This window comes from Podarcis raffonei, chromosome 2 (assembly GCF_027172205.1).
Source record: "Podarcis raffonei isolate rPodRaf1 chromosome 2, rPodRaf1.pri, whole genome shotgun sequence".
Classification (NCBI taxonomy): domain Eukaryota; kingdom Metazoa; phylum Chordata; class Lepidosauria; order Squamata; family Lacertidae; genus Podarcis; species Podarcis raffonei.
In genome coordinates this window covers 8,335,669-8,358,675 of record NC_070603.1, presented here as the reverse complement: position 1 = coordinate 8,358,675, position 23,007 = coordinate 8,335,669, and the positions used below count along the sequence as shown (strand labels likewise).

The 23,007-nt window shown below is 48.4% G+C and overlaps 2 protein-coding genes across 3 annotated transcripts in view; one reads left to right on the top strand and one right to left on the bottom strand.

Annotated features, from left to right (window-relative positions):
- AVIL (advillin) overlaps nt 1-22,299 on the bottom strand; it is a 45,800-nt gene extending 23,501 nt beyond the window's left edge. The window contains exons 1-8 of one of the 2 annotated variants that reach the window (XM_053372590.1): nt 22,205-22,299; nt 15,411-15,510; nt 13,954-14,028; nt 10,862-11,058; nt 3,423-3,531; nt 3,199-3,309; nt 1,416-1,621; nt 391-469 (exon numbers count right to left, since the gene is read on the bottom strand). In XM_053372590.1, coding sequence (XP_053228565.1) covers nt 391-469; nt 1,416-1,621; nt 3,199-3,309; nt 3,423-3,531; nt 10,862-11,058; nt 13,954-14,028; nt 15,411-15,476 — 843 coding nt within the window. In that variant the 5' untranslated portion in view covers nt 15,477-15,510; nt 22,205-22,299. Of the gene's footprint in view, nt 1-390; nt 470-1,415; nt 1,622-3,198; nt 3,310-3,422; nt 3,532-10,861; nt 11,059-13,953; nt 14,029-15,410; nt 15,511-17,902; nt 18,164-22,204 lie in introns of those variants that run through there. The other variant, XM_053372580.1, reaches the window with a different exon arrangement.
- The window catches only part of EEF1AKMT3 (EEF1A lysine methyltransferase 3), a 111,786-nt gene that overhangs the window by 45,102 nt on the left and 43,677 nt on the right, over nt 1-23,007 (top strand). The window lies entirely within an intron of this gene.

Sequence of the window (23,007 nt, the reverse complement as noted above, 5' to 3'; positions counted from 1 at the left end):
ACATGTACTCAGAATTGAGTACAGGCAGCTCCCATTTTGCACACATTCAAGGCATGTGCGACCGTTGACACTCACACTGTTTTTGGTCCTGGAAGGGGACAGAACAGGGACAGAACAGTGCAGGGGGGGGGCAGGATGGGGCAGGCATATGTGCAACCCACCAATGACCTGGAACGTAACACATGCGTGAATGGGAAGTTGCCCGTAGAGTGGTACCTCTGGATATGAACGGGATCCATTCCAGAGAGACTTCAGAGAAGTGTGACTGGCTCAAGGTCACCCAGCAGCTGCATGTGGAGGAGCGGGGAAGCGAACCCGGTTCACCAGATTACGAGCCTACTGCTCTTAACCACTACACCTGAAGAACGCACACCCCCATTTCGGACTTACGTCATGGCTCAGCATATCCTGCATGAGGGGCCGTTTGGCTTCTTCTGTGACTTGCATTTTCCCTCCGGAGTCTGAGACACTAGAAGAGAGGCGAGAGGGAGGGAGGAAGAGAGTTTTGTCTGCTCTTTAGCTTCTGCATTTGACAGATTGACCAACTCCCCCAAGCATTTCCTCTAAAGTCCCCCTAAAATTTTACTCATCTCCCTTCAAGTCCCTGTCCCTCCTCAAGTGAATTCATGTTTTCGATAGCTGCAATGCCAACTGAGGGCACATATGTGAAGGGCAGCCATCACATCAAATATCACCCCCCCACATCGCAATGCTTTTTCACACATTCTGCTGCAAATCATGGAATGGTCAAGTCATTGAGTGATGAACATGTTTGCGTGAATCCACCCAAAGACTTGCCAGCACCCAAGGGAGCCATCACTTATTTGCTTCGGTCAACCAGATCACATTGAGACTATTACTATTCATAAAGACTGATCTCAGTACCATGTTGAGACTTTGCCTCTTCTTGCCGCTTCCTTGGGGGGGCCCTGCCCACCTCTTTCCTTCCCCCCTTCCTCTTCCCCAGCAGCTTCCAAAATGTCCCCTTCTCCTAGCTCTGCTAGCAGGCGGGATTTTTGAAAGCAAAAATGGGAACCTTATTTTCCTTCTTTCAGTCTATTCTATGAGCACTAAATACCGTATTTTTCGCTCTATAAGAAGCACCAGACCACAAGACGCACCTAGTTTTTGGAGGAGGAAAACAAGAAAAAAAATATTCTGAATCTCAGAAGCCAGAACAGCAAGAGGGATCGCTGTGCAGTGAAAGCAGCAATCCCTCTTGCTGTTCTGGCTTCTGGGATAGCTGCGCAGCCTGCATTCGCTCCATAAGACGCACACACATTTCCCCTTACTTTTTAGGAGGGAAAAAGTGAGTCTTATAGAGCAAAAAATACGGTACCTCTTTCACTCCCCTGCCGCATCAGTGACAACTGCCACTGAGCTTCGCATGCAAAAGAGAAGTCTTATTGACCTACCGATAGAGTGAGACGTTTGTCTTCCGCTGCTGGTCCACCACCTCATCAGGAATGGCAGGTCGGATTTCCTGAAACCTCTCCCCAAGCTCGTTCTCCATCACCTTCATCAAGTCTGGACTGGCTTCTTCCACCTCGCCCTCCACCACCCCGATCTCAGCCCGGCCCCCACGCTCTCGGTCACGGATATCTTTGGCCAGAAGCATCGCCTAAGGAACACATGAGGAGCACACGACCAAATCAGACCACGTAGTCCATCTAACAGTCTTGCCCACGCTGGAGATGTCAGAGATTTAACAAGGGGGGCTCTTGCTTTTACAATTAAGTGTTTTAAATTTGTTGTTAGCCTCCCTGAGCCCGGTTTTGGAACCGGGAAGGGTGGGGTATAAATAAAAAATTATTATTTATTATTACTATTCAAACTGAGCAGCCGACAACAAACAAATGCTCCCAGCCTTCTTCTTTTCCCTGCTCCTAGTTTTGCCTTCCTCTTAGCAAAGAAACTCTTAAAGCATCAAAAAATGTAAGCCTGCAAGTTTTTCCTCAGTGAGTAATTGCGGCTTGATGTTGATGGTGCGGACTTATGCTGTGGCACAAAGTAAAAGCTTTAGACCAGCCTTTCTCAACCTCTCTGTGGCTCGGTCTACACCAGAGTTTCCCAAACTTGGGTCTCCAGATGTTGCTGGACTGCAGCTCCCATCATCCCTGGCTAACAGGACCAGTGGGCAGGGGTGATGAGAGTTGTAGTCGAGCAACATCTGGAGAACCAAGGCTAAGAAGGTTGGATGGTTGGATGGCGGCTAACAGATTGAGGTTGAATCCTGACAAGACAGAAGTACTATTTTTGGGGGACAGGAGGCGGGCGGGTGTGGAGGATTCCCTGGTCCTGAATGGGGTAACTGTGCCCCTGAAGGACCAGGTGCGCAACCTGGGAGTCATTTTGGACTCACAGCTGTCCAAGGAGGCGCAGGTCAAATCTGTGTCCAGGGCAGCTGTTTACCAGCTCCATCTGGTACGCAGGATGAGACCCTATCTGCCTGCGGACTGCTTTGCCAGAGAGGTGCATGCTCTAGTTATCTCGCGCTTGGACTACTGCAATGCACTCTACGTGGGGCTACCTTTGAAGGTGACTCGGAAACTACAACTAATCCAGAATGCGGCAGCTAGACTGGTGACTGGGAGCGGCCGCCGAGACCACATAACACCGGTCTTGAAAGACCTACATTGGCTCCCAGTACATTTCTGAGCACAATTCAAAGTGTTGGTGCTGACCTTTAAAGCCCTAAACGGCCTTGGTCCAGTATATCTGAAGGAGCGTCTCCACCCCCATCGTTCTGCCTGGACACTGAGGTCCAACACCGAGGGCCTTCTGACAGTTCCCTCACTGCGAGAAGCCAAGTTACATGGAACCAGGCAGAGGGCCTTCTCGGTAGTGGCACCTTCCCTGTGGAACGCCCTCCCACCAGATGTCAAAGAGAACAACAACTACCAGACCTTTAGAAGACATCTGAAGGCAGCCCTATTTAGGGAAGCTTTTAATGTTTGATGTATTACAGTATTTTAATATTTTCTTGGAAGCTGCCCAGAGTGGCTGGGGAAGCCCAGCCAGATGGGCGGGGTATAAATAATAAATTATGATGATGATGATGATGATGATGATGATGATGATGATGACTGTTTTAGACTGTTAAAAAACAACACCTCCAAACCTGGTGTGCCCACTTTAACATGTAGTTTGGCCCTCAGTCAGAACCTCAAGGAAGTATAAACTCAAGACAGCCCACACCTTCATGCGCTCCTGCTTGTTGCTCTGTGGCCCATTCCATTGCACAATGACTTTGCCAAGGTCCAGTAGGAAAACGTCGCCAACATTGAAGCTGTCCCAGCTCATCTCCACCTGCGAGTGTTGAAGGCAGGAGACAGGGGCAGGGAAGAGAGGGAAGCGGCGAGTTAGAGCAAGCCAACCAGAAGCTGAGAGCACTTTCAGATGGGGGGGCAGGGACAACTCACCTCTGCAGCTATCACATTCCTCTTGCCCTTGACGTGCAACAGACGCTTGACGTTGTAGACATTGGTCTCCACGTGGTTCAGCCCAGACGCAACACCCCCTTTCTTGTAGCTGTTTGGGGGAGAGGGGTGTGAGAACTGTGCAGGCTGGGTAACTACCTGCTCCAGAAAATTAGGAATGATCACTTGTGACTTCCGGCTACGGAAGAACTAGCAAAGGATGAGCAGAGAAATATCCAACCAATGCTGTGGTAATCATTTCACTGTGGCTTCAGTTAGATGTATTGATTTTAAATGTGTGTGTGTGTGTGTGTGTGTGTGTGTGAGAGAGAGAGAGAGAGAGAGAGAGAGAGAGAGAGAGATACAGTGGTACCTCGGTTTTCGAGCGTCTTGGAAGCCGAATGTTTTGGTTTTCAAATGCTGAAAACCTGGAAGCACCGTATTTTTCGCCCTATAAGAGGCACCAGACCACAAGACGCACCTAGTTTTTGAAGGAGGAAAACAAGAAAAAAAATATTCTGAATCTCAGAAGCCAGAACAGCAAGAGGGATCGCTGTGCAGCGAAAGCAGCAATCCCTCTAGCTGTTCTAGTTTCTGGCTTAGCCGTGCAGCCTGCATTTGCTCCATAAGACGCACACACATTTCCCCTTACTTTTTAGGAGGGAAAAAGTGAGTCTTATAGAGCAAAACATACGGTAAATGCTTCCGTTTTTGAACGCACCTTGGAAACAGAACAGCTTCCGCTGAGTTTTTTTTCCAATTTCCCCCATTGAATTTGCAGACCGCCCTTTGCGCCTCTGTTTTCAAACGTTTTGGAAGTTGAACGGTCTTCCGGAATGGATTATGTTCGAAAACCGAGGTACCACTGTAGCACCAATCAGGGACACCATCTCACCCTCAGAATTGTGGGTGCCCTTCACCGTAATGAGGGCTCTTCCAAAAATGCAACTCCGTGGGGAGGAGCTTGGATGCGGAGGCAGAGAGCCTCTTTCTCTGCATCTGAGCCCCCACAAAAAAAATCCGGACAAGGGTGCCTCACCCGCTGGCTGCAGAGGGCAGAACTGGACTGCTTCTCTCTCGGATGCAGTGCCACAGAGGCTGACTGGCTGCCTCTCTCTGGCTTTTCTCATTGACTTTGTGGGTGCCTGGCCCCCCCAGTTATATTATTGTGGGTGCCCAAGCACCCTGGCCCCCCTGGGCTCCTATGACCCCAATTAATCATAAGGTAAAGGGAAAGGGACCCCTGACCACTAGGTCCAGTCGTGACCGACTCTGGGGTTGCGGCGCTCATCTCACTTTATTGGCCGAGGGAGCCGGCGTACAGCTTCCGGGTCATGTGGCCAGCATGACTAAGTCTCTTCTGGCGAACCAGAGCAGTGCACAGAAACACCATTTACCTTCCCGCCGGAGCGGTACCTATTTATCTACTTGCACTTTGACGTGCTTTCGAACTGCTAGGTTGGCCAAGTAATCATACAACACGCTTAAAAACTTGGCTATTTTTAATATACTTATAAGAACTGTGGTTGCCGGGTGCCATCTTGGAAGATACAGGAGGGAACGTGCCTCTGCCAAGACTGTGGCTTCTGTGACACATCCATGCAACATCTAAAACAAAAAGGGGGGGCTTCCCAACCCGCTTTGAAAGTATTATTTTGTTCATATGCAGATTTAGGCTCCCATCCTAAGCATGTTCTGCTGAGAGCAAGAATCACCGGGTCTTCCTTCTGAGTAAAAAAGCATAGGGTTGCACTGTCAACCCAGTTAATGTTTTTTTTTCCAATGAGTAAACAATTTAAGGGGACGCGGGTGGTGCTGTGGTCTAAACCACAGAGCCTAGGGCTTGCCGATCAGAAGGTTGGTGGTTTGAATCCCCGCTACGGGGTGAGTTCCTGTTGCTCAGTCCCTGCTCCTGCCAACCTAGCAGTTCGAAAGCACAAAGTGCAAGTAGATAAATAGGTACCGTTCCGGTGGGAAGGTAAACGGCGTTTCCGTGCGCTGCTCTGGTTCGCCAGAAGCGGCTTAGTCATGCTGGCCACATGACCCAGAAAAACTGTCTGCGGACAAACACCGGCTCCCTCGGCCAGTAAAGCGAGATGAGCGCCACAACCCCAGAGTCGTCCGCAACTGGACTTAATGGTCAGTGGTCCGTTTACCCTTTACCTTTAAACAATTTAAGACGTCTTTATAAGATTCCTGCTGCTGTGGTAACCAGCCTAAAGGCAATGTCTATGGGAAATGGTTGGGGCAGCAAGTTAAATGATGGGGATTTTAAGGATGCTTCGGTTTTGGCTCATACAAAAGGATTTCCTTTAAGAAGCAAGAAGGGTTGGGGAAATTTCCGCGGCAACATGAAGCAAATATATGGCACTTTTCAGTAGGTAGGAAAGTCAGCCTCACAGAGATTTGGCGCTTTATCCCCATCTAGTGGAGTTAATAAGTAATGCAGAGTACTTGAGGTTCAGCCCTTCCCAGACTATTTCTTTCTTTATTACATTTATATAAGCTGTACTACCCAGGACAGGATGGGGTTGTGCAGAGTTGTTAAGGCAGCAGAGAGCATTGTTGGCTGCCCACACTCCACCTTAGAGCAGATTTATGCCACAAGGTGCCATAGGAAGGCACTGGACATAGTAAAAGATCCATCGCATCCTGGTCACTGTCTCTTCGAGCTTCTGCCGTCGGGACGGAGATACAGGACGATGAAGACAAGAATGAGCCGTCTTAAGAACAGCTTCTTCTCCAGAGCGATCTCGGCCCTGAATGAGAAGCCTGGACTTTGAAAGTCATCTAATCTTCCTTGCTGTACTATACTGTATTGTTTTAATTAGTGTTTTTATGGAGCAGTCAAGTAATTTCGTTGTCCCCGAGAGGGGGCAATGACAATAAAGATATTATTATTATTATTATTATTATTATTATTATTATATACCAAATTTATTACATTTATATGCCACCTTTTCATCCGAGGAGCTCAAGTAAGCAAGAATTTTGTTAGCCAAAAATTGGAAACTACAAGAAATACCAAGAGTGGAGGAATGGCAGATGAAGATGATGGACTTTTTGGAGCTGGTCAACCTGACGGGAAGAATCCACAAACAGAAAGAGGAGGAGTATCAAGAAGAATGGAAGAAATTTAAGGACTATTTAGTTAAATATTCTAAGATAACATTAGCGGAACTGCTCGTAAGTACCAAATTGGCCTAGGAGTTAAATATGTTAAACTATATAACATTATGGATAGAAGACAATATGAAAAGAAAGAAAGATGTTAATTGATTAAGTTAATCTTATTTAAAAGTAGTATTGGAAAACTGCTACAATGAGTTATATGGAAACTCAGCCAGGGGGATTCGAGGAAGTCATCTAACAATGATAACAACAGTGGGATTTTAACAATTAGGATAAATGTTTGTTTGTTTTCTTTTTTTATATTGTAATGTAATGTTTTTCTTTTATGTTTGTTATAAATTTGGAAAACTAATAAAAAGATTTGGGGAGGGGAAAGGAGCTCAAGGTGGTGTAACATGGTTCTCGCCTCCCCTCCCCGCTGTGTCATCACAACAAACCTGAGAGACAGTGATTGGCTCAAGGTCACCCAGTGAGCTTCTTCTTGGCAGAGTGGGGACTCAACATTTTAAGCAGGGGGGGCACTTACTTCTGAAGTAGATTTGAGGAGGGGGCAAATGGGGGGAGGAGAGGGAGGAGAAGCTCAGCTGGGCAAATGGAAATCCTTCTGCTCACTGGCGTACGAGGGGGGGGCAGGAGAACGCAGCGCACCGGGTACCATTTGGGGAAAGGGTGCCATCGCGGCTGCCCCCCCAGGACGCACGCCACGCCCCTGCGAGCGATGTGCCACAGGTGATGCACCACGCTCTTGGGACGCACACCAGCCACGCCCCCGCCTGTTCTCCGCTCTGGGGGCGGCAGCATGTTGCTCTGCCACTGTTTCTGCTAATGGTTGTACTTTGTCAGCCACAGTGAGAAAGCAAAGCCCATCAGCTTTCAGTGAGAAGATGCACACCAGCAGTTGCAGAGCATGAGATGTCAGAGTTTGCCCCACACCGGCACCTTGGGCTCATGCACTTATGTGCATATGCTCACTAAGAAATATTCCACTAAGGGAGCTGATCCCAGAAGAATTACAGTTCTTGCAAAACCATATTAGCAGAACATTAACAAGGCAACTCCCCCAAAATTCCAATACAAGGCCAATACAGTGGTACCTCGGGTTAAGTACTTAATTCGTTCTGGAGATCCGTTCTTAACCTGAAGCACCACTTTAGCTAATGGGGCCTCCTGCTGCCGCTGCGCCGCTGGAGCACAATTTCTGTTCTCATCCTGAAGCAAAGTTCTTAACCTGAAGCACTATTTCTGGGTTATTTCTCTTCTCATCCTGAAGCAAAGTTCTTAACCTGAAGCACTATTTCTGGGTTATTTCTGTTCTCATCCTGAAGCAAAGTTCTTAACCTGAAGCACTATTTCTGGGTTATTTCTGTTCTCATCCTGAAGCAATGTTCTTAACCTGAAGCACTATTTCTGGGTTAGTGGAGTCTGTAAACTGAAGCGTATGTAACCTGAAGCGTATGTAACCCGAGGTACCACTGTATAGAGACGGTGGTTGATGAGGGATAGGTACAAGGAAGCTGCAGTGGTTAGGTTATCTTAGAGTCTGAACTTAATGGTTTTACAGGGTGGGCGAACTCCCTAAATGGCGATGTGTATGACTTCACATAAACTGAAGTAACAAGCCAGTCCTACTGTCTTTGCAAGTAAGTTGAACACATCCCATGGGCTCTTTGATTTTCTGTTGATGCTTCTTAAAAATGGTATGTAAACAGCTTTGTGAGGTCCGCCTGAAAAGCTGTATATAAAGCAAGCACTATATAAAAGATGTATGGAAGTGAGAGCTGGACTATCAAGAAGGCTGATCGCCAAAGAATGGATGCTTTTGAATTATGGTGCTGGAGGAGACTCTTGAGAGTCCCATGGACTGCAAGAAGATCAAACGCATCCATTCTGAAGGAAATCAGCCCTGAGTACTCACTGGAAGGACAGATCCTGAAGCTGAGGCTCCAATACTTTGGCCACCTTATGAGAAGAGAGGACTCCCTGGAAAAGACCCTGATGCTGGGAAAGAGAACAAGGAGAAGGGGACGACGGAGGATGAGATGGTTTGACAGTGTTCTTGAAGCTACTAACATGAGTTTGACCAAACTGTGGGAGGCAGTGGAAGACAGGAGTGCTTGGCATGCTCTGGTCCATGGGGCCACAAAGAGTTGGAAATCAAATCATGACAGAGGTGGTCGTCAGAATTGCCTCCACATCTGCCACGCTACTGCAAGTTGTCAAAAGCATGAGAGTCTGTTACACAACCATCTCTTCCACGTGGAAATGTCGTTGGAAGCACAACATCCACATCAGGAGGAGGCTGCTTCGAATAAGATGTAACCAGATTCTGGGAACAAGTAGCATCAGAGAATGGATCTCACTCCTTGCTTAAGAATACTCGTGGGTCATGTGGCTGAGCACCACCAGGAGACAGAATAGTAAAATGGTTTGCAGGTGGATTTGCCTAAACGAACAACATGTTGTTTGCTAAATGATAGGAAACAATCATCTTCTTTATCCACCCTCTGGCATAACTTTATTCAGAAATGCAAATTTCATTGTATGATTTGTAGGTACTATTACCTGCAAATATAACACCCCTTTGTTTTTAAAGCCTTGCACAAGAGGTGACCGCTCTCTCCAGTTTTAAAAGAGGAGAACATCATTTTCCTGTTGATATGTCTGTAAAGAACCCCAGAGGATTTGAGGGATGGGGAAGACAAATGCTTCTCAAAATGTTTGTTGAAACACAGCGATCCTTGAAATTGGCACTTCTCCGAATAAAACGATGCAGTTCTCCAACGAAAAGCATGTACAAAAATGCATTAAATTGGGGCAAAGTATGCGAAAATGTGGGACGTGGGTGGTCCTGTGGTCTAAACCACAGAGCCTAGGGCTTGCCAATCAGAAGGTGGGCTGTTCGAATCCCCACGACGGGGTGAGCTCCCGTTGCTCGGTCCCAGCTCCTGCCAACCTAGCAGTTCAAAAGCAGTCAAAATGCAAGTAGATAAAATAGGTACTGCTCCGGCAGGAAGGTAAACGGTGTTTCCGTGCGCTGCTCTGGTTCGCCAGAAGCGGCTTAGTCATGCTGGCCACATGACCCAGAAGCTGTATGCCAGCTCCCTTTGCCAATAAAGCGAGATGAGCGCCGCAACCCCAGAGTCGTTTGCGACTGGACCTAATGGTCAGGGGTCCCTTTACCTTTACCTATGCGAAAATGCACATCTTAAACAAAACGACATACAGAGGTGTAATATTCAGGGGGGAAAGCTAATTTGACCGAATATGTATATCAGGAAAATCTGCATACAAAAGAGAAATGTGCAGTCAAATGCTTTCATTTCATGAGCACTCCTCCCCCCCCCCTGCAAATTAATGTGGATATGTGATGAAACTGAGGTTGGGGAACTGAGGGACACTGAAACTGGCAGGCTAGACCCTCCCTGCATGCATGACACAACCTTGATGGCAGAAATTGAGGAGGAATTAAAGAACCTTTTAATGAGGGTGAAAGAGGAGAGCGCAAAATATGGTCTGAAGCGCAACATCAAAAAAATGAAGATCATGGCCACTGGGCCCATCACCTCCTGGCAAATAGAAGGGGAAGAAATGGAGGCAGAGAGAGATTTTACTTTCTTGGGCTCCATGATCACTGCAGATGGTGACAGCAGCCACAAAATTAAAAGACGCCTGCTTCTTGGGAGAAAAGCAATGACAAACCTAGACAGCATCTTAAAAAGTAGAGACATCACCTTGCCAACAAAGGTCCGTATAGTTAAAGCTATGGTTTTCCCAGTAGTGATGTATGGAAGTGAGAGCTGGACCATAAAGAAGGCTGATCGCCAAAGAATTGGTACTTTTGAATTATGGTGCTGGAGGAGACTCTTGAGAGTCCCAGGGACTCAAAGAACAAACCTATCCATTCTGAAGGAAATCAGCCCTGAGTGCTCACTGGAAGGACAGATCGTGAAGCTGAGGCTCCAATACTTTGGCCACATGAGAAGAGAAGACTCCCTGGAAAAGACCCTGATGTTGGGAAAGATGGAGGGCACAAGGAGAAGGGGACGACAGAGGACGAGATGGTGGGACAGTGTTCTCGAAGCTACCAGCATGAGTTTGACCAAACTGCGGGAGGCAATGGAAGAGCCTGGCGTGCTCTGATCCATGGGGTCACGAAGAGTGGGACACGACTAAACGACTAAACAACAACAACAGACCCTCCCTGCAGGGAGGCTCAGGCAGCAAAACATCTTGGGCCGGCCATGCCTGGATTGACAAGAAAAGGGCTGCCCGCCGAGATGTTGCCATTCCCATGACGACCCCTTACTCACATGAGACCTTGCTTGAAGTAGCCCTTGAAGAGCTCAGACTCGTGGCCCTGCACCTCACGGTGCTGCACGGGAACCCCACCGAGGTAGTCGTCCAGCTGGGTGGTATAGATGGCAGCACAGCCCTGCTCGTCCAGCGAGGAACGTTTCCCAATCCAGTAGTGGATGTCATAGGACAGGGCGCTGCCCGATTTACGGGTCTGCAGGAGGGACAGACATCATTGGGATAAATAAGTACAGTCATAGGGACCCCTGACTTGCACACCATAATAATAATAATAATAATAATAATAATAATAATAATTTTATTTATACCCCGCCCTCCCCGGCCAGAGCCGGGCTCAGGGCGGCTAACACCAATAAAATCACAGTAAAAACATAATAGGGGGAAAAGAGAGAAGGGGGGAAACCAATTTAAAATACAGGTTAAAATGCCATTTAAAATGCAGCCTCGTTTTAAAGTAGCCGATAGATCAAGACCATAAGGGGAGGGAAACATAAGGGTCAGACCAAGTCCAAACCAAAGGCCAGGCGGAACAGCTCTGTCTTGCAGGCCCTGAGGAAAGATGTCAAGTCCCGCAGGGCCCTAGTCTCTTGTGACAGAGCGTTCCACCACATCGGGGCCAGTGCTGAAAAGGCCCTGGCTCTAGTTGAAACCAATCTAACCTCCTTGAGCCTTGGGACCTCCAAAGTGTTGTTATTTGTGGACCTTAAGATCCTCTGCGGGGCATACTAATAATAACCAAAGTCCCTGAATGACTGAGCACTGAGTTTGCTCCTGGCTTAGAATCCCAACAGCAGGGTTTCCTAAATTTGGGTCTCCAGCTGTTTTTTGGACTACAACTCCCATCATCCCTAGCTAGTGGTTAGGGGTGATGAGAAATGTAGTCCAACAACAGCTGAAAATCCAAGTTTGGAAAACTTTGCCCTGGAGCCATTCCACCCTAAGGCCCACCACTGCTCTTCAAGCTTCGCAGCGCATCACTGTCTGCAGCCACTAGCTAAGGGATTGTTTTTGGCCATAACAGAAGCTTGGAGTGACCCAGCTCATCTCCTAGGACGGCCTTCTTCAACCTTGGGTCCTCAGATGCTACAGCTTCCATCTTCCCTGACCATTGGGCTAAGCTGCCTGGGGATGATGGGAGTTGTAGTCCAACAGCATCTGGGGACCCAAGCTTGAAGAACTGTGTCTTAGCAGATAAAAAGAAGAGGTCCTATTGCTGTGCAGGATGAAGTATGCTGTGTGTAAATGTATTTATCACTCTCTCCAGCAGATGTCATTGCAAACATTAGGCATTCTACCCCACCCACTTTAATTATCCTGATTTCCCCCCCCCTATGTGTGTGGGCAACAGGAAAAGCCTTGCATGTTTACCCCACACTTAGGGGAAGGACACAGTGAGAGGGTGCATGCTTTGATGGTAGAATGTTCCAAGTAACCCCCTTGGCACCATGTATTAGTAGGTGATGGGAAAGACCTTTGCCTGATGCCCTGCTGATCACAGCAGAACAGGCACGGCACCTCCAGATGTTGTTTGACTCCAACTCCCATCAGTCCCTGACAATATGGCCAATGGTTAGGAATGGTGGGAGCTGTGACCCCCAGATTCCCCACCCCTTTTGTTCATGTGCATCTATCTGCCAATGCATGTGGGGTTTGGGTTTTTAGCTTACAAATGCAAATATTGCCTTTGAGTGCTTGGGATGATGCGCTGGAAGAGAAAATGTTCAGGGACTGGGTTAGTCCACTTGTAGTTATTATTATTATTATTATTATTTATTTATACCCCGCCCATCTGGCTGGGTTTCTCCAGCCACTCTGGGCGGCTTCCAACAGAACTCTAAAATATAATAACCTGTTAAACATTAAAAGCTTCCCTAAACAGGGCTGCCTTCAGATGTCTTCTGGTAGTTGTTTTTCTCTTTGACATCTGGTGGGAGGGTATTCCACAGGGTGGGTGCCACTACCAAGAAGGCCCTCTGCCTGGTTCCCTGTAGCTTGGCTTCTCGCAGTGAGGGAACCACCAGAAGGCCCTCGGTGCTGGACCTCAGTGTCCGGGCAGAATGGTGGAGGTGGAGACGCTCCTTCATGTATACTGGAAGGAGGCCGTTTAGGGCTTTAAAGGTCACCACCAACACTTTGAATTGTGCTCGGAAACATACTGGGAGCCAGTGTAGGTCTTTCAAGACCGGTGTTATGTGGTCTCGGTGGCCGCTCCCAGTCACCAGTCTTGCTGTCGCATTCTGGATTAATTGTAGTTTGAGGGTCACCTTCAAAGGTAGCCCCACGTAGAGCGCATTGCAGTAGTCCAAGCGGGAGATAACTAGAGCATGCACCACTCTGGCAAGACAGTCTGCGGGCAGGTAGGGTCTCCGCCTGTGTACCACATGCAGCTGGTAAACAGCTGTCCTGGAACGGTCTGAAGCAACTGAAATCAGCCAGCACAGGCAGGACTTTCCTGTTAGCCTGCATGCCCAATTTATTTTAGACCTAAGATAAGGGTCGAGGGACGCGGGTGGCACTGTGGGTTAAACCACAGAACCTAGGACTTGCCGATCAGAAGGTCGGCGGTTCGAATCCCCGCGACGGGGTGAGCTCCCATTGCTCGGTCCCTGTTCCTGCCAACCTAGCAGTTCGAAAGCACATCATGTAGATAAATAGGTACCGCTCCGGCGGGAAGGCAAACGGTGTTTCTATGCGCTGCTCTGGTTCGCCAGAAGCGGCTTAGTCATGCTGGCCACATGACCCGGAAGCTGTAAGCCGGCTCCCTTGGCCAATAAAGCGAGATGAGCGCCGCAACCCCAGAGTCGGTCACAACTGGACCTAATGGTCAGGGGTCCCTTTACCTTTTATAGGGGTCAGCAGCTGGCAGACCCTAAACAAATCCCGGCCTCTGAAGGATGGCTTTTGGACTTCCCAGCTGCCTCTATTGGAGGCGAATGGGGCATATGGTTGAGTGGTATCTCCAGAAATAGGATTTGGCAGGATGCTGCTGGGAGAAACCTGGAGCCTTTTGCCCATCTCAGAGTGGCTTTGCAGCTAAACTAGAGCTGACTGGGGTGACTGAAACCAAAAAGCAAGGATCTCTGCTTACCGAGAGGAGGACGTAGCAATCACCTTCGTAGAAGCTGCCATGAGCTTTCGGAGGCACCAACACCAGATCCATTTTCTGGGAAGGAGAAACACAGTACATTAAGCAACCCCCTGACCCAATTTGGTGGCTTCAGTGACACGGTCTCCAACCATCGATGCCCCCAACCCTCTCTCAGGCATCCCGTGGTGATGCAGACAATTTCCTTATTAAATACTTTCAATTTACACTTTCAATTCAAAACAAATGTTTAAAACTTTTTAAAAAAACATTTCAGACTTATATGAATAAGTAAAGGTAAAGGTAAAGGGACCCCTGACCATTAGGTCCAGTCGTGACCAACTCTGGGGTTGCGGCGCTCATCTCGCTTTATTGGCCGAGGGAGGCGGCCTACAGCTTCTGGGTCATGTGGCCAGCATGACTAAGCCGCTTCTGGAGAACCAGAGCAGTGCACGGAAATGCCGTTTACCTTCCCGCCAGAGCGGTACCTATTTATCTACTTGCACTTTTATGTGCTTTCTAACTGCTAGGTTGGCAGGAGCAGGGACCGAGCAATGGGAGCTCACCCCGTCGCGGGGATTCGAACCGCCCCCCTTCTGATCGGCAAGTCCTAGGCTCTGTGGTTTAACCCACAGCACCACCCGTGTCCCTTGTATGAATAAGTGCTTAAGGCTAAAAAATTGATTAACAGCAGCACCCGGCTCACAAAAAAATTTGACCTTCCCTATCTCCATCCATTGCTGCTATGTTATACTGCAGGGGTCAGCAATCTCTTTCAGCCATGGGCTGGTCCACCGCCCCTCAGACTATGTGGTGGGCCGGACTATATTTTTTTGTGGGGGGGATGAACGAATTCCTATGCCCCACAAATAACCCAGAGATGTGTTTTAAATTAAAGCACACATTCTACTCCTGTAAAAACACACTGATTCCCAGACTGTCCACAGGCCGGATTGAGAAGGGATTGGGCCGCATCCAGCCCATGTGCCTTAGGTTGCCTACCCCTGTTAATACTCAGTGGTTGCTGGGGGAAGGAGATGCTCTCTTAAGTATCTCAGGCCTAAGCGATGTGAATTACAGGCAGAACTTGTGGAGTTCCCATAGTTTCAGTGTAATGCGCTCTAGACAAAATCCAAGCTGGACTCGCTGCAGTTTCTGAACTATCTTCAAGGGCAGCTCCACATAATGCATGTTACAGCAGCCAATCAGTTGCCACCACACACAGGATAGAAATTAAGCAAACTGAAGCTTTCAGCAGCAGGTAAGTACAATTTTAGGAGTGATCTCCACCTTTGGAATTTCAGAAAGATGGCCATCTTGCATTGCTAGGTAAGAGTTACCTAGATGGCAGGTTTGGTACTCCAAGTGGAATTAATAACAAGTGAAAAGGTGGTGCCGCATCAGTTAGGTCCCTACATAGCTTGGGAGAGGAGAGACCTGAGAAAATTTCATTGGCCCACCTCAATTCTCCAGATGATCAGTCCAGGTGTGTTGGTAACAGTCTTGAAGGCACTGGTCAGAGCCATGGTGGCTTTCAGTTTTTGGAATACTCAACAAAATCTGACAAATAAGAACAAACAGATTAGCCTGTTACCAAGAGCAGAATATGAAATTCAACTTTGCCACAAAGATCAGTGAGTGATCTTGAGCCAGACTGAGTCTTTTTTCACAGAGTTGCTGTAAGGATAAAACGATGAGGGGGTGGAACACACCATGTACCTGAAAGAAGGCAACCTTCCCTATGGACCCTCTCAGTTACTAAAATTGACAGTGGGAGGGAAATGCCTCTTGGTTTTTCCACCAGAAGCCCAGGGGATGTCCCAGGACAGAGCCTTCTCTGTGGCAGCCCCCTAAGTTGTGGGACTCCCTCTGCACTTAAGTGTGTCAGGCACCTTCTTGCGTCTGGCAAATGCTGAAGATTAACTTTTTTATCCTAGCTTTTGACCCTTGAGATGTATGTTTTCAGGAACCTTCTTATTTCTGCAATTTTAATCTTATTTCTGCAGTTTTGTTTCTAATATTGTAACCCACCCTGGGACCTTAAGGTGTAAAGGGTGTAAAGGGACCCCTGACCATTAGGTCCAGTCGTGACAGACTCTGGGGTTGTGGCGCTCATCTCGCTTTATTGGCCGAGGGAGCCGGCGTACAGCTTCCGGGTCATGTGGCCAGCATGACTAAGCCGCTTCTGGCGAACCAGAGCAGCGCATGGAAACGCCGTTTACCTTCCCGCCAGAGTGGTACCTATTTATCTACTTGCACTTTGACATGCTTTCGAACTGCTAGGTTGGCAGGAGCAGGGACCGAGCAACGGGAGCTCACCCCGTTGCAGGGATTCGAACCGCCGACCTTCCGATCGGCAAGCCCTAGGCTCTGTGGTTTAACCCACAGCGCCACCTGCGTGAAGGGCAGGTAAATAACAACAACAACAATCATGTAATTTGACTTGCGTTCCTTGAAGGAAAGAAAGATGGGGTCTCTTCCAACCCAACCTGGAGATGCTGAGAATTGAAACTTGGACCTTCTTCGTGCAAACTGTATGCTCTGCCACTGAACTATGCCCTTTCTGACATTTTCCTTCTCTCTTGGGCATGGAGGGAGCTTCCCAGTTGGCAGGGCTTATCGAAACAGAGACAGGCGTGGTTGCTAGAGCACTGCCATTTCTTTGCCACAAAGCCACTTCTGAGCTGGAGGGGAGGTGGGGTTGTGGGCCCATGCCCTCCCCACACACGTGGGGGCTGGCTTACAGCCTCTGCGAGAATGAGGGAATCCCTGGGCGCGTCAGCTCCCTGCCTAGCCAATCGGCTGGACAGGGAGGCGTGGCCCCGGGTTATTTATGCCCAGCGCGCCCCAGGACTGCCCTCTCTTCGCCTCTCCATCTGATCAACAACTTCGGTTGGTCACCGTCAAGGGGCCTGGTAGGAATTTTTCCACTTGGCGAATTGGCACCGGCCATTTGGTTTTTTCACCTACCTCGTAGCAAACGTCACAACTTTCCCGGTATTGGCGGTTAGGCAATGGCAGGGGTATTATTATGCAAATGAAGTGGGGGGAAGGAAGCGCCATCACCTTCCCCAAGCAAAGGGTAGTCCGGTAAAGGATTCCGAGGGGCGTTGCCCTATCCGAAGCCTATGGAGGTGTGGGCCTAAGGCACGCCCCCGAGCGGTGACACCCGGGGGGTCCTAGTTGACGTACTTCAGCAGGACTTCCCCCGCTGGTGGTTAACCCTCACCCGTCTTCATGCAATTGGGCTGAAGCCGGTTAGTCGATAGGAACCAATGCCTAAGCCAATACCTCTCAATTCCTGTAATCAATAAAGTTGTGGCCTTTTACGCCCATTAACCTTAAATAAAGTGTCCTGTGTCTTTATTTCACAAGGGGAGAGGGGGACTTGCCACACAAGAATGGTGTCCACACCATGCACCGTGCCACGCCACATTTTTAAGCGACATAATTTACGCCCCAATTTCCCCTTGCCCTGCCTTGCTCCACAGCCAGGACCAGCTTTTAATGCCTAGCATTTGCCAGCACGGACTTCCAGATGTTGGACTGCAACCTCCGTCATTCTTGACCACCGGCCAATGCTGGCTGGGGCTGATGGGAGCTGGAATCCTGCACTGGGAGCCCAGCGGGTCCCTAATCTCTGTCCTAGAAGACGGGAAGGAAGAGCAAGAGTGGTGCTGAGCGTGTCCCTACTTCCTTTCCCTCGACTCCGAGTAATCACAGCCAACCCAGTTAAATGAGAGACAAAGAGTAGAGCTTCTCTGGCAAGGATCTGCCAGGCTGGATCGCACGCAATTTTGCCCCAGTAGTTAAAAGCCACTGGATACACCCTGTTCTCTATGGGCACATGCAAGCCTCACTGCACAGGTAGACGGAGCCTCTCTTCTGATCCTTACAGGTGGGGCTCAAGTCACACATATAGAGGACAGGAGAGTGGCATGCAGATACTTACAAATCAACTGTGAGGCAGTAGATGCTCGGTGCTAGTTCCTCCTAAATGCAGCAGGGAGAGGCACACTCAAAAAGACCAGTAAAGCATTCTGGGAGATGCAAGGGCGGGCAGGATCAGAGCGGCTGAACCCGCAGCGGCAGACTACACCCTCCCCCCCCCTTTTCCATAACCCCCAATTGCTCAGTCATTGAAAGCAGATGGTGGGATTTAACAAGGGGAGTAGACCGGTCCTACAGACTCTCGTTTGGGGCCTTGGAGGAATCCCAAAGGCTGGGATTGATTAGCCAGAAACATGCAGGGCTGAGCCAGCTCAAGTTCCAGAGAAACAGGGCAGCCGTTTGGACTTTGCTCTGGAAAGAACTGTCCGGCCCCCTCCTCCTTTTGGCAAGGGGAACAGGCACAGAGGTCTGTGGTTCAGACCTCCCCACCGTCACCACTTCTGAAAGCTGAGGAATCTGCCTTTGCTTTGCGTAAAAACTATAGGGGACCAACACAGATATAGCGGGTGGCTCCACTATGAACCTTTCACTCCACGGGCGATGTCTGGAGCAATTCCTGTAGCGAAACACACATGGAAATTTTTGCCTCAGAGTGGGAAATCCTCCATGTAGATTCTGCAGGGAAGTAGGAAATTCAGAGTCTCCTTGCTTCCTGTTTGTGGATAATTCCTACAGAATATTTGTGGGATTTGCCCTTCTTGCATAACAACTAAAAAAAAATATGTTCTGGTGCAGTCATCCCAGTAAACTCAACACAGAAATATAATTTCACGTCACATCAGATCTAACTCACGTGTTAATGTCTCAGTCCAGCAAAGGAACAGCTGCTACATTTGCACTGGGATTTTCATTCTGGGCTCCATCAAACTTTATGGAGGCAACGGCTGGTGTGGGTGGAAATCTCCACTAGCTGTGATTACCAACCACAGAGAAGGACTGCAGTCTAGGCGTCCTCTCCAACGCAGTTAACTCTACAGCCTTATTTCCAGGCCAGAACCACTCTGTAGCCTTGAACTATGCCAGCTATTCCTGCCAGTGTCAAGAGTAACCATCATAGTCAAGTTGTGACTCCAGGGATGATAGGATTCCATGTTTTTCATGATTTGCTGCTTCAGCCAGGTTATAGATTGCATTCATATAACATATACCGTATTGGCCTGAATAGAAGCCTCACTTTTTTCCCCCAAAATTCTGACCGTGAAAAGTTAAAGTGCGGCTTAAACTCACAACCTTACAAAAATTGGCTTTTACGGGATCACTGCTGAAACAGACATATGGTAAAATGGAACGGGTGTGAGTGCCGGCGAAATTTTAAGGGAGCGGCTTATATTTGGGTGCGGCTTATATTCGGGCCAATATGGTAATATAACAGAGTTACATAATGACTCTACCCAGATATAGTTCATGCCAGGGGTGCCAACTTGAATAAAATATTGGGGGGCAGGTAATCCATGGGTCACAAGGCACGGCATGCACACACCATTTGCACGGCAATGCCCATTAACTTTGTGGGGGCCTGGCCCCCTCAAATATTTAATTGGGGGGGGGGTCAAAGACCCTTCAGCCTAGGCTGCACTCCTGAAACTGTGTGAGGTTCATATTCCTTCCTGCATTGATATGCAGATTGTAATGCATGCTCTTATATCTCACAATGCAAAAGGGATCGTTGAGGATACTTTGCATCCCGATGCCTCTAATTTGTTTAAAAATGTTTTCCCCTCAAAAGCAATCTTTAATCAATAGCACTGGTATTGTCAAAATACCAGTGTCAAAGGTCAGAGGTGGGTGGGCCAGAGGGAAAATTCGGAGGAGCATTGGCTGCAACAACATACAGCGGTACCTTGGTTTACGAACTTAATCCTTTCCGGAAGTCCATTCTCAAACCAAAACCATTCTTAAACCCAGGCATGCTTTCCCTAATGAGGCCTCCTGCAGCCGGTGCCCATCCGCCATTCGGATTCTGTTCTTAGACAGAGGTAAAGTTCTCAAACCAGGACACTACTTCCGGTTCTGCGGAGTTTGTAAACCGAATCATTCTTAAACTGGACTGTTCTTAAACCAAGATACCACTGTACTAGCTTTTACACAAACTCACACACCCTTCTTTCATCTCCCATCCAGGCAAGCAAAGAAGCATTACTGTATAGTCCGAAAGGTGAAGTGTTGTTAAAGGTATCTTACAGAGAGTATTTTAATAATAGGTAAGGGGACCCCTGACCATCAGGTCCAGTCGTGACTGACTCTGGGGTTGCGGCGCTCATCTCGCTTTATTGGCCGAGGGAGCCGGCGTACAGCTTCCGGGTCATGTGGCCAGCATGACTAAGCCACTTCTGGTGAACCAGAGCAGCGCACGGAAACGCCATTTACCTTCCCACTGGAGCGGTACCTATTTATCTACTTACACTTTGACGTGCTTTCGAACTGCTAGGTTGGCAGGAGCAGGGACTGAGCAACAGGAGCTCACCAAGGTCGCGGGATTCGAACCGCCGACCTTCTGATCGGCAAGTCCTAGGCTCTGTGGTTTAACTCACAGCGCCACCCGCATCCCTTAAGAATATAATAGGCAGCTAATCCAAGCGATTTCAGACTCACCCTTCTTTTTCAAAGTAAGTTTGTTGTCACTGTTCTGCAGAAAAGTTTCGGAATGGTTTAAGAAGCCTTGGATATGGCATCTGGTAATCAGGGAACATGGATATCCATGGGGACGGGAGAGAGGAGGGGGGCATTTGTTGCCTCTCCCCCAGTGAACCATACTCTCCAGACCTCTTTATTTCTTTTTTTATTTCTACCACCTGATATACATAGCAAAATGCACAGCCACAATTAATCTCGTTTCTTTTTTGTTTGGTGGAATCTAGACACACATTTAAAAAATGTTGCGAAATGCTTTTTTTAAAAGCCTTTTGGAAAATATATTGCATTTGCCATAAGCTCAACATCACCATCTAGTGTCAGATTTGCATAATGCACTTGAAATGTACCTAAAGCGTTATATTTGCAGCTGTATAGCCGAGTCCTTTGGGAGAAACTACCGTATTGGCCCAAATATAGGCCGCACCAGCAAACAAGTCTCACCTTTAAAACTCGGAGGCTTGGGAGCCACGGACGGGATGGGCACCATTGCCCCACACTCCCAGGCTGCTTCCAGGGGTGGGGGAGCCATGCTGCTTTGCTGGCGGCATAAGGTTGCAAATATAAACAGCACTTTAACTTTTCACAATCGGAATGGGGGCGGGGGAGTGTGGCTTATATTCAGGCCAATACAGTAGGCAACTCCCCACTCCAGAAAAATTCCCTGCAGAGAACCATGTCAAAGTGCCCAGTGCTATAGCTCCTAACCCTTCAGTGCGCTCACAGTAGCTCTTCCTTCCTTCTTATCGCTCTTGTTTAAATATTCTGCAGTCTGCAAAATGTCCATACTGTAATCAGGATAAACATAGCGCAAAAGCAGAATTTGAGTTTCCTATATATTTGGAATATATGTGCGTTTTGCTTTGGGCCAGAACACCATCAGCCAGCCCTCATTCGAGAACATTCACTTTATTCCAAAATGCAGCAATCGTCTTGGCAGCTGTAATAGAACCACTAATTGACTTAACTTACAATCTGCTGCCTGTGATGTCACCTAATGGATGCCGAGAGTCACTGAGTCATACCAGGTAGCCAGACAAGAACACGAAACAGGGGAGTCAAGCTTTGTCCAAGGAAAACGACTTCATTGCCAGGCTTCAGCCCTGGAATATGCGAAACGTGACTTTTGAGTATGTACAGAGTGCTTTTCGATTACCACCAAGGAACCGCAACCAGCTCACACCTGTCTTGTCTGGCAGACATGACCTGTATAAATAATTTTTAAAAAACCAAAAAAACCCCCCTCTGCTCAGCTGGAAAGTTGTCTCATCTACCTGACAGGGCTGTTGTGAGAAGATGAGTTCAGTCTCTGTCACCTTATGCTCCCTGGATGAAGGCCAAGATACAAATAAAATTCTCTTCAGCTCAGCCGTTTTCTTACGAGTACAAATAAATTTCGGAAATCTGGGGTTGAAATCCCATGCGCAACTGGGAGTAACTTAGGGGCGCTTGCTTCTGAAGGGATATACTGTAAGCTAAGCAGTTGTGTTTCAGAGTTCCTCTCATGTCTTTGACTTGCCGCTAGCAGAATCTGATTTTTCTCCAGAGGCCCTTCCAGAAAACCTAGATCAATCAGGTCCTCTTGACAACCACCCCTTATTTCAAGCCATGCCTGGGATGGTCCTCCCTCCATCCTCTTAGTTTGACCACCCATAAATCAAGCAGCACTCACCTGGGTCTGTTGCTGGCTCCTCTGCGCTGCAAGGCCCAGGGCTGAGGAGCACAAGCTGTTCAGGGTTGCTCCAGCTCCGAGTAGCACAGTCAGTCCAGAGGAACGATCCAGGCTCCTTCGCTAAGATTTGACTGCATTTGCATCTTGCCTTTATATCAGCCGCCTGGGCCAATCAGTGCTGGCCTAGCCCAGCAGCATGGATTAGTTTAGGGAAAATATCTTTTATTTGTTTCTGACAAAAGGAGACTCCCAAGTCTGTTTTCTCTTCTCCGCATGCACTCCACCCATGTGTCCACTCCACCCATTTCCCATTGATTTTTCTAAAGTGCAGCGCTGCATCAATAATGCAAAGAAATGGGGGCAGGAGATGGGGATCTAACCACATTAGAGTGGTTTGCTCGGAACAGAGGAGGAGAGGATTGCTGGTGGGGAGAGGCAATGGCTTTGCCCTTCAGACAGAAGGGTTGTCCGCCAGGGATAATCTCGATACTTCTGAGGTCTCCAGCAAATCTTTAAATTGTGCATTGGATATCAAGTGGCGGGGATGGCTTTGGGGCATCAAAGGAGGTTCTCCAAGGCAAGGCTGGCCTCAGAGAGCAGGGCAATCAATCAAGAAGACAAAAGGACCACTGGCAGGGAGAATTCCACATGACCCACCTTGCTCTCAGGTGAAGGGCGGCTGTCTTGCCTGGGCCTACTCCTGCCCCCAAAATATAAAACCTGGAGCAGTCAAGCCTTGTGATCCCCAACCGAGTCCTGCAGTTGGTTTTGCACATGGAGTTCATCAGTTGGCACCGTGTTTT